Raw genomic sequence first — 14,424 nt, 5'->3', positions numbered from 1 at the left:
GCCAAGCTTATAATAACAAGATACTGGAAGAAATTAGATTAACAGAATTGTACAGTTGGAAGGGACCAAGAATCATCTAGTCCAGCCCTGTGCAATTTAGGAATCTTCTCTCACAATTTGGTACAATAAAGGAAGGCAAATAGTACATGTGGAAAAATAAAATAACAACATAAAATTGACTCAAGGTCTGAAAGCACAAGATTCCTTTTGAACTGAATGGAACAGCTTTATCACGTACAGGGATAAAAATGAAAAGAGAGGACTTCCCTCACATTATAAAACATTCTGGTTACCTTGAACTGTTTATCGCCTTCTGTATAAACAGTAGTTTGGGATAAGAACTTGTGTTATTTGGCTGTTAAATTGTACAATTAGAAAACAAACCAACTGCCCAATGAGAATTCATTGGCTATGGAATGTGTGTGTGTGTGTGTGTGTGTGTGTGTGTGTGTGTGTAAACTGGCGTGTGTGGAATGACTGGGGTCTTCAACAAAAGCACTCCATAGTATTTTCCTGCTGGGCTGAATATATATGTAATATTTATATACATTTACATTTATTTTATGGGACGCAGGTGGCGCTGTGGGTTAAAGCCTCAGCGCCTAGGGCTTGCCGATCGAAAGGTCGGCGGTTCGAATCCCTGCGGCGGGGTGCGCTCCCGCTGCTCGGTCCCAGCACCTGCCAACCTAGCAGTTCGAAAGCACCTCCGGGTGCAAGTAGATAAATAGGGACCGCTTACCAGCGGGAAGGTAAACAGCGTTTCCGTGTGCGACTCTGGCTCGCCAGAGCAGCGATGTCACGCTGGCCACGTGACCCGGAAGTGTCTCCGGACAGCGCTGGCCCCTGGCCTCTTAAGTGAGATGGGCGCACAACCCCAGAGTCTGTCAAGACTGGCCCGTACGGGCAGGGGTACCTTTACCTTACATTTATTTTAAAGCTTACTCAATAAAAGCTGTTTCCTGCACACATTCTGCGCAAGTCCACTTGTCTTGACAATAGCCAGTACCCATTCCATAGATTTATACAAACAGGATGCACAACAGTCATGCAAGGCAAAGGTGTCTGCAAGCTTAAAGTTACCTGCTACAGACAAAACCAATCCATACATGATACATCAATTTGAACCGTTAGTGTCAGTGCACAAGATGGTCAAATTAAAGTTCTTCCTGATGGTAACCAGGAAGGACACAATACAGGAAAATACAGAAGAAAAGAGACAAAGCCAACCAAATTGGACTTGCCACATGGTGATTGGCTGATAGTCAGATTAGAGTGTCTCAAACTGAAATGTCAATAGAAATTATAAGACAAAGAAGAGAGCACAGAGATTTGAATGTCAAGATCCAAGATGAGTCTTGGAATGGCCTCTTCTGAAAAACAACATCTATAAACATTTATATCTGTTTTTAAATATTACAGCTAACTAGTTCAATCAATAGTTTTTAAAGTTCCAATCTAAAATGTGGTCAATTAATTTTATCACAGTACAGGTCTGCTTAGCCCTCTTTTTATCATTAATCACATTGCTTCCAGGAGAGTATTTTGCATATGAAAGGTTACTCATGGAATCTCAACTTGCATAATGTGACTTTAAAATCTAAGAATCAGGCTGTTAATCGTCATATTGGGATGCTTTGCATAATTTGTGCAAATATAGTTCTCACCTAAAAACCCATCCCTTATCAGGGAAACAGCAAGGATCTGAAGGACACAAGGCAATTCTGGTTCCCCAATAGACCCCCAAATTGGAGAAAAGTTGAGCCTCACTCCTATCCAAGTACCTCCCTCCATTTTATCTCCCATTGATTCTCCAATTGAATTCTCTTCTCCAATGGAAGAGGAAACATTAAAAAAAATAAATCATGAGGGACAAAATTCAAACCAGTGGCTTCCTAATCTGCAATGTTATACCACCTTGCATTAAACAAACAAGAAGAAGGAACATAAAGATAGTAGACAAATTATTCAATACCTTTCTTCGTTGTTCTCCATATGGTTAGGAAAAGCACCAAATCCCAGCAACAACTTTATAGCATCAAGGTAGCCATTGTTGCACAACCAATGCAATGCTGTCCTTCCCTATGATCAGTAGGGCACATGAAAAGTATGTAAAATAATTGCTTTACATTCTGAAACTTCAGTGCAAATATAAAAATGATCTGTCGGTATGTCAGCACTATAGCGAAATTCAAATCACAATATTTTGAATATATATAAAACCAGGGCTAGCCCAAGACATTTTGCCACCTGAGGCGTATCACAAAATGGACAACCTGGACAACCACTCCAGAAGAATACCATGGTTGAGGGTATCGAAAGCTGCTGAGAAACTGGGAAGGATTAAAAGAAAACATTTTCCTGTTCTCTCTCCCAACAGACAATGAGAACTGCTGGTGCTAATTTCAAAGGATTATATTAATTGCAAACTGAATTATGTGCAAGTGGGTATCAATGATCTTCTAGCAGAAACCATCAGATCCTGGTGTGCTGAGCTCAGATGCTCTTCATCAGATGCTGTCTTTAAAATTAAACTATGTAGCTAATTAAAAACTGAATAGAATTCTTTACTCGTCTAAATTGTTTTTAAAAATCCACATGTCCTTCTCCTACTTATTATTAAAGGCAGGGCAATGATGGCAGGTTCAGGTGAGATTTCATGGAGTGCACATGATCTCACCAGAAACCACCAATGCTGCCACTTCTCTGCCAGTGGGGTGGGTAGGGTGCCAATGGTGGTGGGGTGGTGGTTGCCTCTTGGGCTTCCGCTGCCTGAGATGGCTGCCTCAGCCTGCCTCATGGGTGGGCCAGCCCTGCCTATATTGTGGCTGCAGCAACTAGGGGAAATTATTGGCACAATGAAATGAAACTGCCCCTGGTCACTGTATGGCACTCATTCCATTTGCGTTTTCCACTACCATTTGCACGTAATGTGAGGCATCCTTCTCATTCTCATCCCAAGTCACTGGTGGTGGTGGCGGCTAGGAAAATTCCCTAGGGGCTTGCCTCAGTTCACGTGGCAAGTCCATCATGCAATGTGACAGTATGAGATGGGGACAAGGATCCCCCAAGGGGACGCCATCTTTGGTCATATTCACATTTTGGTAACAACGCAAAGACAAGTTATCTCTAACAGTGGTAAGAAAAAGTAAGATTGAATGGCACAGTTTTCATCTCATATTACAAAGGCACAAAAAAGGAGACATGTACCTCATTATCTTGAATATTTGGATCTGCATTATTCTCCAACAGCACCACCATGCAATTAATGTAGCCTCCGTAGGCAGCACACTGCAATGGGGTTCTACCTGCATAATCCTGTACATTTGGATTTATTTCATTTTCTATCAATATCTGGCAAACATCAGGGTTTCCTCCCAGAGCTGCCCAGTGCAAGGGAGAGTGGCCATCTTGGTCAACCAAATCAACTCTTGCTCCTCCTGCAACAATAATAGATTTTTTGATTATCCAATGCTGTATGACGCCTGATTCTAGCAGCAGCTTATAAAACTGTACAAAACACAAGAAACAGTCTAAAAGGAGTGCCACAGTTCCACAGCAACACAAAAGACAGAACTAGCCACAGAATTCAGCTTCCTGAAAACACTGGTCTTAATTAAAACACAGACATGCTTCTAGCCTACATGGGCTTGGAAGCTATTCTTGAAAGTATATGGGCTTCATAGCTCCTCTTCTTCTCCATGATTAGAAAAATCAATATAAACTAGGTAAATAGTAACAACTACAAAATAAGCTAAACTATCCATATTTCCTTGATTTATATAAAATTCAGTTTTTCTTGGTGAAGAATTCTGATTGTATATGACTGTCAAATTCTTTTAGTAGAGTATACAGAACTTTGCCTGTTGGCTCCAAAAAGGCAACACTACATCTAACACAATGACAGATGATTTGCAAAGACTAGGAAAAGTTTTAGAATTAAAGATTGCCTAACCAAAAATCCCTGGCTGGAAGCCAATTCCAATATTATTTATGGGAGTTAATGGAGAGAGGGAGTTTTTCAGAAACAAATTCCAAAACTAGCTTTGGGTCAAATGTGAAGTTTAGGCTCAATGACAAACTGTCCCTCTCAGTTAGTTTTAAAACATGACATATCAATACTGTTCAAACAGCCAATGAAAAACTCAGAGGCAACTTCTTCCACATTAATCTAATGTTATCAATCTAAAGGATCAGCGTAATCCAAATTTACCTCAAACGTAGCTTTAGGAAGTATTTTGGTGGAAGATCTAATTTTCTGCCCTGATCTTTCAATGTAGATGCATGATAAATACCTTCTTTCAACTCTCTTCCTGTGCCAACTGGGGATTCACTTTCTTCTTGTCTGTCATTACTGTTTATTTCATTTCAAAAACTGAAGACAGCAGTGTTTCTATGAACAAGTCTATAAATGTGTCACAGCTGACCTTTAATGAGAGTCTGTATCACTTCTTTATGTCCCATCTCACAGGCACGGAATAGGGGAGTGTGTTTCATGACGTCAGCAGCATCTACCTGGGCATCGTGTTTTAGCAGCAATTGCACGGTGCTGACATGGCCAGAAAGGGCAGCAGCATGTAATGCTGAAAGATGGACAAAAAACAGGGCATGTAAAAATTAGATGAGAGCAATTAGAATTGCGAATGTAACAAAATTTAAACACTATGGCAAGAAGGGGGATTTACACTCACCTTCCACCTATTTTTTAACTTATGCATACAGCTTATGCGTTCTTAATACTATCACTAAATAAATTGCACTAGCTGATGAAACAGTTTAAGTTACGTTGGTGAAAAGAATCTAATCGGGTTACTGGCTGTTTAGAAAAAAAGAAGTCTGGCAAAAATGCCACCTGCTGCAGGAACTTGGCTGCATGGTCTGACCCTGCTGTACATTCCAGATCCTGTTTTTCAGCACTACACTTGCGGAGCACAAGGCAGTAAACTACTCAACTGGTTGATGCATGAGATGTTTGCAACAATACATTTAAATAAAGGAGCAGCTATGTCAGCAAGGCCTGGTTTCTCCCCCTCCATCATTCATTCTGACGCAGGCAACTTGCTTCCAAGCCTCTGTTCAGTATTTCCTAGTAAGCTCATTTTTCTTGAAGGGAGTCACAGTGACTGAAGAGATTCTTCAGCCAGCTGGTCACAATGAAACCTTTGTTCCACCAACACTTAGATCCCTCTCCATTGTATATAGTGACGGCAAAGTTATAAAGCTGCCCCTGTGCTGCTCCTACGATACTAATCGACATTCTTTTCCCTTGGTATCATTTTGCTAGACAATAACAAATGTCTTGCAATTCTATTAAAACTTGAATTGAATGGACTCAAATGCAATGGTAGATCTGGGTTCAACTAAGCAAATTTCTTAGCATCTGTATCACAGACCCTTTTGGAAACGTGTGCAGCTGGATATTATATACTTTAGCCTAACTTCTTCCAAATATAAAATTGCCAAATGAGACATGATTATGGAAATTCTGTGTGATTAAACAGTAAAACTTCCCCGAGTGAGAGAGTGTGTCTAAAGGTTGGGTAGGAGTGCAGAACTGCTGCACCTGCAGCTTGCCACTCCCTAAACACTTTTATTTTAGTTGACGTCCATTCAGTAAGAGAACTTGGCTGAGGAGGAAAGCATTTGAGCAGAATAGGTAAGCGAAAATAAGCATCAGCAAGTGGAAGGTTCTGCACTTATTAAATGGTTTTTATTTCTTTTACAGACAGATCATCATCATTTTTGGGAGAGGGGAGCATAAATCAAGTACCAACAGGTCAAAAGTTAATGATTACCAACAATGTGGGACCTTCCATTGGTGTACTTCAGCACATACATGTAAAATATTTAAAAGCAAACTTTCTAGAACTTGCTGGGCACCCAAGGTGGTCCTTGTATAGCTAACTGTTGGTTGAGAAAAATAATTGATGACTACCAAATATTAATAATATTAATAATATTAATTAATAATATAAAGAGGAGAGCGCAAAATATGGTCTGAAGCTCAACATCAAAAAAACTAAGATCATGGCCACTGGTCCCATTACCTCCTGGCAAATAGAAGGGGAAGAAATGGAGGCAGTGAGAGATTTTACTTCCTTGGGTTCCATGATCACTGCAGAATGATGACAGCAGTCATGAAATTAAAAGACGCCTGCTTCTTGGGAGAAAAACGATGACAAACCTAGACAGCATCTTAAAAAGCAGAGACATTACCTTGCTGACAAAGGTCTATATAGTTAAAGCTATGGTTTTCCCAGTAGTGATGTATGGAAGTGAGAGCTGGACCATAAAGAAGACTGATCGCCGAAGAATTGATGCTTTTGAATTATGGTGCTGGAGGAGACTCTTGAGAGTCTCATGGACTGCAAGAAGATCAAACCCATCCATTCTTAAGGAAATCAGCCCTGAGTGCTCACTGGAAGGACAGATCGTAAAGCTGAAGACTCCCTGGAATGTTGGGAAAGATGGAGGGCACAAGGAGAAGGGGATGACAGAGGACGAGATGGTTGGACAGTGTTCTCAAAGCTACCAATATGAGCTTGACCAAACTGCGGGAGGCAGTGGAAGACAGGAGTGCCTGGCGTGCTCTGGTCCATGGGGTCACGAAGAGTCGGACACGACTAAATGACTAAACAACAACAACAACAACCAAATATTTGTGAATAAATATGGATTTGATAAATGTATGAAAAGTCTGCTCTGGTGGGCAAGTTTCTCCACTAGTGACACTTGTCATTTTCTTTCATGTCATCCCAATTTAGTGAGGGCTCTAGGAAGTTTCCAGTATTTAGCTGCCTTCATTCTTGAATCTACAAGGATAAAAAAGGTCACTCCCTTGTGTTCACAGGAAATGCAAGATGAACCATAAGAGAAAATAGCATGTGAAGCAAAGACTAAGAGATCTATCCTGGATGAAGGCACGACTCAAAGGGGCTGTGCACTCCTCAGCACTATTTGCATTTCCTGCCTTCATACATTAGATGGTGATATAGTCCACCTACCTACCTCATGGACCGACACCCATGGAAGTGGCCTAATCACAATCATGGCAACTGTGAATGAGGCGACTAATCTGGAATGCATTACTAAGGCATGGACACACTGGGCTGACCTGGGTTCACCTAGCTGTATTGGCTCAGGTACAAAGATAGGTTGGAGGGTCAAGAGAACAGTGTTAGTAGAGTTGCCATCATCCACAGGAGTTCCATCTTCCTTGCCAGAAAGCCAGTTTGCTTAGGTACCAGCTTTGAAAAGTTGTTACTGGTAAAAGGAAAGAGAGAGACAGAGGCAGAACAGTGATTCTGCTGGTGTAACGTCCACCCTTCTGCACTGTGTGACCTTGTAAAGGTGATCACGGATGTGGTGTTGGAGTGCCCCCAGATTGTAGTTCTATGGTTGCCTTAGTAGGGCCAGCTCAGGATTTCATGAAGCCATGACAGCCATTGGTCTGTCTCAATACATCATGAGGCATACCCTTGCTGTGTTTTTTTGCCACAGAGTGGGCTAGTTGTTTTCCAGCTGCAGGAGGAGTTATCAGATTACTTTCTGGTCAAGCGTGGACAGGAAGTAACTGTTAGACTTGCAGAGATAGAGGACTAGTTGTTATGCTCTGGTGGAAGACTTGTGGAATCTGACATTGCTGGTGCTCCTGTTGAAGCTCTCACTAGAATGGTGAGATGGAAAGAGCCATGACAGCTCCAGGGCACCCTCTCCAGTGGTGTGAAGTCCAAAGTTCAGTGGTTTTCTGTGGAACTTTGAACTATGAAGCAGTTGGATGACAGATGGAGTGCAAGACTCACACCAAGACCGACCAAACACAGAAAAGAGAACATAATTGAATCTACCATGTGACAGTGATGGCAGCAAAGGTGGCTCACTTTGCTACCAGTATTGTGTCATTGAGCAACTGTCCAGCAGCTTAAATTTTTTTTTTTTAATTGAAATACTTCCCTCACTCAGCAAACATACACAGAACTACTATAACAAATACACTAACTGAAACAAAACTCTCTCTCTCTCTCTCTCTCCTAACCAACTGACTCTTGGGTTCCAAATGTCATAAGAATATCCCATTACTCCTCAGCAGGTCAGCAGAGCTTTCAAGAATTTTGAGGGAGCTGCTGACTTTTGAGTCACAGCTAGGAGCTATCACAAACCTGATGCCTGCTGTGACAAATCTGCAAGGCATTTTGAGGATAAGACACGATTTTGACACTACACATAGTGCAGGTTCTAGTGAGCTGTCAAATACAAGCATCTAATAATGTTCTGTGTGAAGCCACTGGATTTGGTCAGCTAGAGATTTGGAACCTAGTGCCATCAAAATGCAGGTGGCACCCAGCTCTACTTTTCTATTCTATCTGAACCAGATGAAGTTGTATCCATTCTAAATTGCTTTCTGGAGGCAGTACCAATGACCAACAAACTGAAGCTCAATCCTGAAAAGAGGGTAGCATTATTGGTCAGCAGTGTCTGTGTCCAGGAATTTGGTGTCCATCCTGCTCTAGATGGGACGGCAGTTTCCTCCGGAGCAAGCCCATGGTCTGGGGGCATTCTTTGTTTCAGAAAGTTTCATCCCTAATATCACCATCATGTTTAACATTCCTTTAATCATTAATCATATCTATATTATACTTATTTTATAAAAAAAAGGTTTATGGCCATCCAAAAGTTTGTGGCCATGTTCGTGTTGTATATCCAATGATTCTGTATATCAACCAGTCATAGTTTAGTTAGTAAACTTTATCTCCATTTATCATCACATTTTTTGAATTTTCAGACCAGGTTCTGAAGAGCTGCCTTAGCTGTGTCCAAAGGCTTGAATGCAAAAATCTTTCCCCACCTCCTCAGTGCCATTAGGAAAATGGACTGCATTTGAAACTTCTATCAGTTTCCAAAACAGTTTTGCCATGCAGCTTGGAGGGAAACTGCTGTTCAAGACATAATAGTCCCTCTTGGATGGGGGTTGGGGTTGGGGGAGGGATTCTAGCATTAACCTACAGCAACTATTCTCCTTTTTGATTAATCTACAATCCATCCTATTTTGCTCAACACAATCTTTTGCTCATTGTACAATACTTGTACAATGCATCCTTAGAGAATCTAGAATTCATATTGCATACATGAGTGTTCAAAACAGCAGTGCACCTACCAAGTTTATAAGAACTTCAAAAGTATGTTAGTTTTCTTACCTGTGCCACCATATTTGTCTGCCATGTTGATATCAATGTCCAATTTTAAATTCAGCATTGTCTGGATGACATCATTGCTGCCTTTCCCAGCAGCCCACATAAAAGATGTTCTTCCCTCAAGATCTGAATCATCTTTCACAGAAGGATGCTTCAAAAATGCTTCCACGGTTTCCTAGACCACAAATCTTCTCTGAATAAGGATGGTATTGAAATGAAAATAATATATGGCTCTAGGGTTCACAAATCAAACTGTTGTCACATCATAGCAAAGATTTTTTGCTTAAGCAAGAAAACTTCATTCTTCCTTTCAAGGAAACATCACAAGTTTCACAACAGGTTGGAAATATTGCCATTAAAAGAGCATTGGGGGATTCTGAGTCCTCAACACTATTTAAGCCTATTAGGCTTCACTCCTTTTTTAAAAAAACAACAACAACCCTAATTGTTTAGTATTCCTAATAAAGTGAAAAAATGGGTTGTGGATTTCAGTCAAATTAGCCTCTCTTTGTTAATTTTTAAAAAGACTACCAAGCCTTTTAAATAATTTGTTAGGCTTCCATTATTGTACTTCACTGCTGAGTATGACACAAAATTCATACAAGTATATAATACAGCCTCCATGATGACAAATGTATCCACAGAGGCATTAGTACTTTGTTCTGTTTATTGAATTTAGATATTTTCACAAGTTCCTCAAACTTTATTTTTAAAGCTCTCTGAGGACTGGTTTGCACAATATTGTTCTGTACATGAAAAAGCATCCTCAGTTATAACTTAGATGGACAAACGTACCACATAAATCATATGATGGGAACTGCTGCCAGCCATCTCCATAATCACCTTGTACACATTTATGTTTGTCTGCAGGGCACGTGCCAGAGAATGGTCAGGACTGTTCACATGTACAAGTAAAATATTGTGTGAACAGATTCCGAGATGTTTCATTTTGTTGCACTGTATGGCACGCAACAAATCCTTACTTGTTAATATGCAATGAAGTCATCATGTTTTACTGAAAGACAGTTGGACCGCACCCCTGGTAAGCTACGCCTTGATGGGAGAAGATGCAGATAAACTTCTCTCCCTTCTCTCATCTCTCTCTTTCTCTCTCTCTTTTCAAAGACCAAGACCTGTCCTAGATATTACTTCCCTGGCACAACAAAGTAGATGTGCATACAAACTTCTTGGCTTTTGACATATGTTCACAATACTGCTGTCTTCCTTCCCTGCCAAAAGGCAACAGAACAAACTGTTAAGGCTATACAAGCCCTTAATCAAAAAGGTAAAAAGTGTTATTTAAGCTGAGCCAAAGTTTCATGCTTCCCACACTGTGTCCGATACACCAAACTTTCTCTTTAATCATGGAGTAAAAGACCTCCTCTTCTTCATGAGAAAATGCATTTCCCCCCTCAGGCTCTCAGCAATACCAGATGGTTGATCCTTTTCTTAATCAGACCTTGACAGTTTTAGGGTGGATACCAAAACATGATATATTTCATGATGTATATTTATTCCTCAGTTCCTCCCCATCCAGGGCCAGCCTGCCCCTGAGACAGAGGGAAGCAGCCTGCCTCAGGCGGCAGAATCCTGTGGGGAGGGTGCCCTGGCGGGCAACTTAACGGACTTGGGTTCATTCATTTCAGTGGGTCTGCTCTGAGCAACTGTAATTAGTTGGCTTAGTTGGAATTTGACAATAGCTTTTTATTTCAAAAAGTTAGCACCTGGAAAGCAGGACTGCTATCTTTTGTTGTAAACATTTATTCCACTTTGCCTAAGGAAAACAGGTTTCCATATTGTTTCAAAAACATGGCAAAGCTTGTTTGATCAAAGGTAACAATGCGACAAAAGAAGTGTGTGCACATCATAAGAATATAAACATCGCCCAAATCTCCATTTTCTTAACAATGTTCTTTTATCCACTGCCAACACACCTTAGTATAAAAGTGTTTTCACCAGAAGTCAGGCCAATTAATGACAGGACTTGAAAAAGAACAATTGGTGCTACCTGAAGTGGAGATTTGGGAGTGGGGTGCTGGAGCCAATGGGGTGGATGCGGGCAGGAGCAAAGCTTTGCGGAAAGTAGGCTTGTTCCCCTCACCTTTTCGGATTCACCAAGCAGCAAGTATCGACCGAGTCCTGAAAGAATAAAATTCCCTGCCTATTTCCCTCTCTCTCTCGGCTCAATGAAGCGAAAGAAACAGTGTTAGGTATCTGTGAGTAAGGAAAATAAAGAACTGACAAGCCATAAACCTCCATCAGTGCAGTGTAAAGCACCCCAGGATGGGGCCCATTGATTCCAGCATCTCACTCCCAAATCTCCACCAGGTAAGACCAATTGTTCTATTTGTATTCTGGGATGCTGGAACCAATGGGGTGAGACATACCATAACAAGTCACTACCACTCAAGTCTTTTGTCTGTGATGTCATGGAGTTGGGCGTCCCCCTTATGGGGAACCAGATTCCGAGAGGAAAGATTTAGTACGGGGTTTTAATATAGGCCAAATACTCAGGGTCTAAGGAATATAACTTGTCTGCCAAGATAGTATTCTTTTTAGAACGCATAGGAGCGTCAAGCTCAGCCTTGGTTGCAGCCTTCAAAATAGAAGGAGCTAGCATAAAATTGGAAGAGGAGTGACTGTCAGTTAACAAAGACCCATCACTCACTGGCTTAGAAGATGTAGGTTTATCTGATTGAGAAGTTAACTCAAGAGCATGCATTATTTTGCGCTTCAGAATAGGGGCGCTGGCCTCTTGAAATAGCCTCACAGATATGGGTTCCTCATGGGTTGAACCCTCACTCCAATCGTCCTCCATTTCCGTATCTAACTGAAAGAGATAGGCACACACAGAGAGAAAGGAAAACTCAATACATTCTGTTGCCACCCGGTTAATCAGGAGGAGGAACAAGAGGCTCACAATCCGTCTCCGTTTGTCACTCCATGAACCAGGAGAGGAATGGCAGAAGCAATGCAGCTGTCCCTTAAAGGGCTAAAACTATTCAGGCTATTTAAATAAGCTGCTGTGGGGGGAGTGGATGAACTCAACCGCCATGTTCTCAGTTGCCACAGCAGTGAACCAGGAGATTGTGGTATACTACTGCCAAGCCACACACTCCATCGCTGTCAAAAACGTACTGGAGGGGGAGAAGAGCCTCTTGCCACTCACTCCTGTGCCGTTTGAGAGAAATGCAATCGGAGAGGGCTGGAGAGGGGAGGCCGGGGATGCCAGGCAGGAAGGAACTGCTTCGCTCGATGCTGAGGTGACAATGGAAGAAATTGTCATACAAGAAGTTTGTAGAGAATAAAGATAGGCGACCCCAGCAATGGAGGTGACCGAGTTAGAAATGGAGGCAGTGAGCGGGAAGCTAGATTGCACCCTGCAAGCGGCGGCCAAAAAATGCCTCAGCCACAGTCAAAAGCCAGGGCAGAAAAACTAGGTTTTAATGGAAAAAATAAACAAAATAAACAAGTAAATCCAACAGCAGGGGTCGAGGCTTATCTGAAGCAGGAGAGCCAAGGAGAACGCTCTGCTGTGTCAGGCAGGAGAAAAAACTGAGGTGAAGGTGCCCATTTCCCACAAAGCATTGCTCCTGCCTGCATCACCCCACTGGCTCCAGCCTCCCACGATACAAATCAGAGATATTTCAACATAACCTGTTTGTTTCACGTACAGCAAAGTTACTCTGTGCTGCATAGTGTAAAGGTGTTGCCCCTTGGCTGTCAGATGGGATGGTCCCAAACTTGTTTCTTTCCAAAAGAAGGTGGACAATCTGCGCATGACCTAAAAGAGAGAGCAGAATACATATTACTATATGTGCTCACTATATGTGCTCCAGATTTCTTCCCTCATCCTATGAGGATGTTCCAGTTACAGATAGGTAGCCGTGTTGGTCTGCCATAGTCAAAACAAAATAAAAAAATTCCTTCCAGTAGCACCTTAAAGACCAACTAAGTTAGTTCTTGGTATGAGCTTTCGTGTGCATGCACACTTCTTCAGATACACTGAAACAGAAGTCACCAGACCCTTCACCCAATCCCACCACCCTTCTGAGTAATACCCCTCCCCATCTTCTCACTATATAGAAGGGTCTGGTGACTTCTGTTTCAGTGTATCTGAAGAAGTGTGCATGCACACGAAAGCTCATACCAAGAACTAACTTAGTTGGTCTTTAAGGTGCTACTGGAAGGAATTTTTTTATTTTGTTTTGCCTATGAGGATGTTGTTATCTCTGTTTCCAACAGTGCATGTGCATCAGTGCAGGGACCTATCTATTTTAGTTATGGAGCTCTGTAAAATGCAGCATTGATACAAATCAGACACTGACAAACTGGAACGTGTCCAGAGGAGGGCAACCAAAATGGTCAAAGGCCTGGAACCGATGCCTTATGAGGAACGGCTAAGGGAGCTGGGCATGTTTAGCCTGGAGAAGAGGAGGTTAAGGGGTGATATGATAGCCATGTTCAAATATATAAAAGGATGTCACATAGAGGAGGGAGAAAGGTTGTTTTCTGCTGCTCCAGAGAAGCGGACACGGAGCAATGGTTCCAAACTACAAGAAAAAAGATTCCACCTAAACATTAGGAAGAACTTCCTGACAGTAAGAGCTGTTTGACAGTGGAATTTGCTGCCAAGGAGTGTGGTGGAGTCTCCTTCTTTGGAGGTCTTTAAGCAGAGGCTTGACAACCATATGTCAGGAGTGCTCTGATGGTGTTTCCTGCTTGGCAGGGGGTTGGACTCGATGGCCCTTGTGGTCTCTTCCAACTCTATGATTCTATGATTCTATGAAATAAGTAGGAAGTAGGGAGTTACAAAAAGCCGAGCAAAGCTGGCAAATTTGGGCTGTTCAACAACATGTTATCTGCTCATTTCCCCCACTGAAAGAGAGATCAGCAGTATGACTGCTAAATCTAGAACCGTACAAATCTGACACGCAACCGTATCTGTGTGCATCTTAATCAACCTCAAGATTATCCTTAGCCAAGTCACACTGCATGTTATGGGGAGGGCTGTAGATAAGTGGTACAGTCTGTGCTTTGCATGGAGAAGGTCTGAATCTCAATCGGTAGCATCTTCAGCTATAACTGGGAAAGACTGATAACTGGAGAGCCGCTGCCAGCCAAAGTGTGTCAACAATCCTGAGCTAGCTGGACCAATAGTCAGAGTTAGGATAAAGCAGCCTTTATGTTCCTGTTTCACCCTCTTTCACACCAGTCAAACTTCTTCAATGTTTCA

At 41.9% G+C, this 14,424-nt stretch overlaps 1 protein-coding gene across 3 annotated transcripts in view; it reads right to left on the bottom strand.

Annotated features, from left to right (window-relative positions):
• INVS (inversin) overlaps positions 1–14,424 on the bottom strand; it is a gene marked incomplete at its 5' end in the record, with an annotated part of 61,729 nt that overhangs the window by 15,308 nt on the left and 31,997 nt on the right. For all 3 annotated transcript variants that reach the window (XM_079949318.1, XM_079949319.1, XM_079949317.1), the window contains 5 exons: positions 1,973–2,079; positions 3,208–3,437; positions 4,425–4,580; positions 9,192–9,363; positions 12,863–12,972. In XM_079949318.1, the coding sequence (XP_079805444.1) occupies positions 1,973–2,079; positions 3,208–3,437; positions 4,425–4,580; positions 9,192–9,363; positions 12,863–12,972 (775 nt within the window). The remainder of the gene's footprint in view (positions 1–1,972; positions 2,080–3,207; positions 3,438–4,424; positions 4,581–9,191; positions 9,364–12,862; positions 12,973–14,424) is intronic.

The sequence above is a fragment of the Podarcis cretensis genome (genome assembly GCF_951804945.1).
Source record: "Podarcis cretensis genome assembly, chromosome: 13".
In the NCBI taxonomy this organism is placed as follows: Eukaryota; Metazoa; Chordata; class Lepidosauria; order Squamata; family Lacertidae; genus Podarcis; species Podarcis cretensis.
Note: the sequence above shows the minus strand (reverse complement) of the source record. Positions and strands in the feature narration are given on the sequence as shown.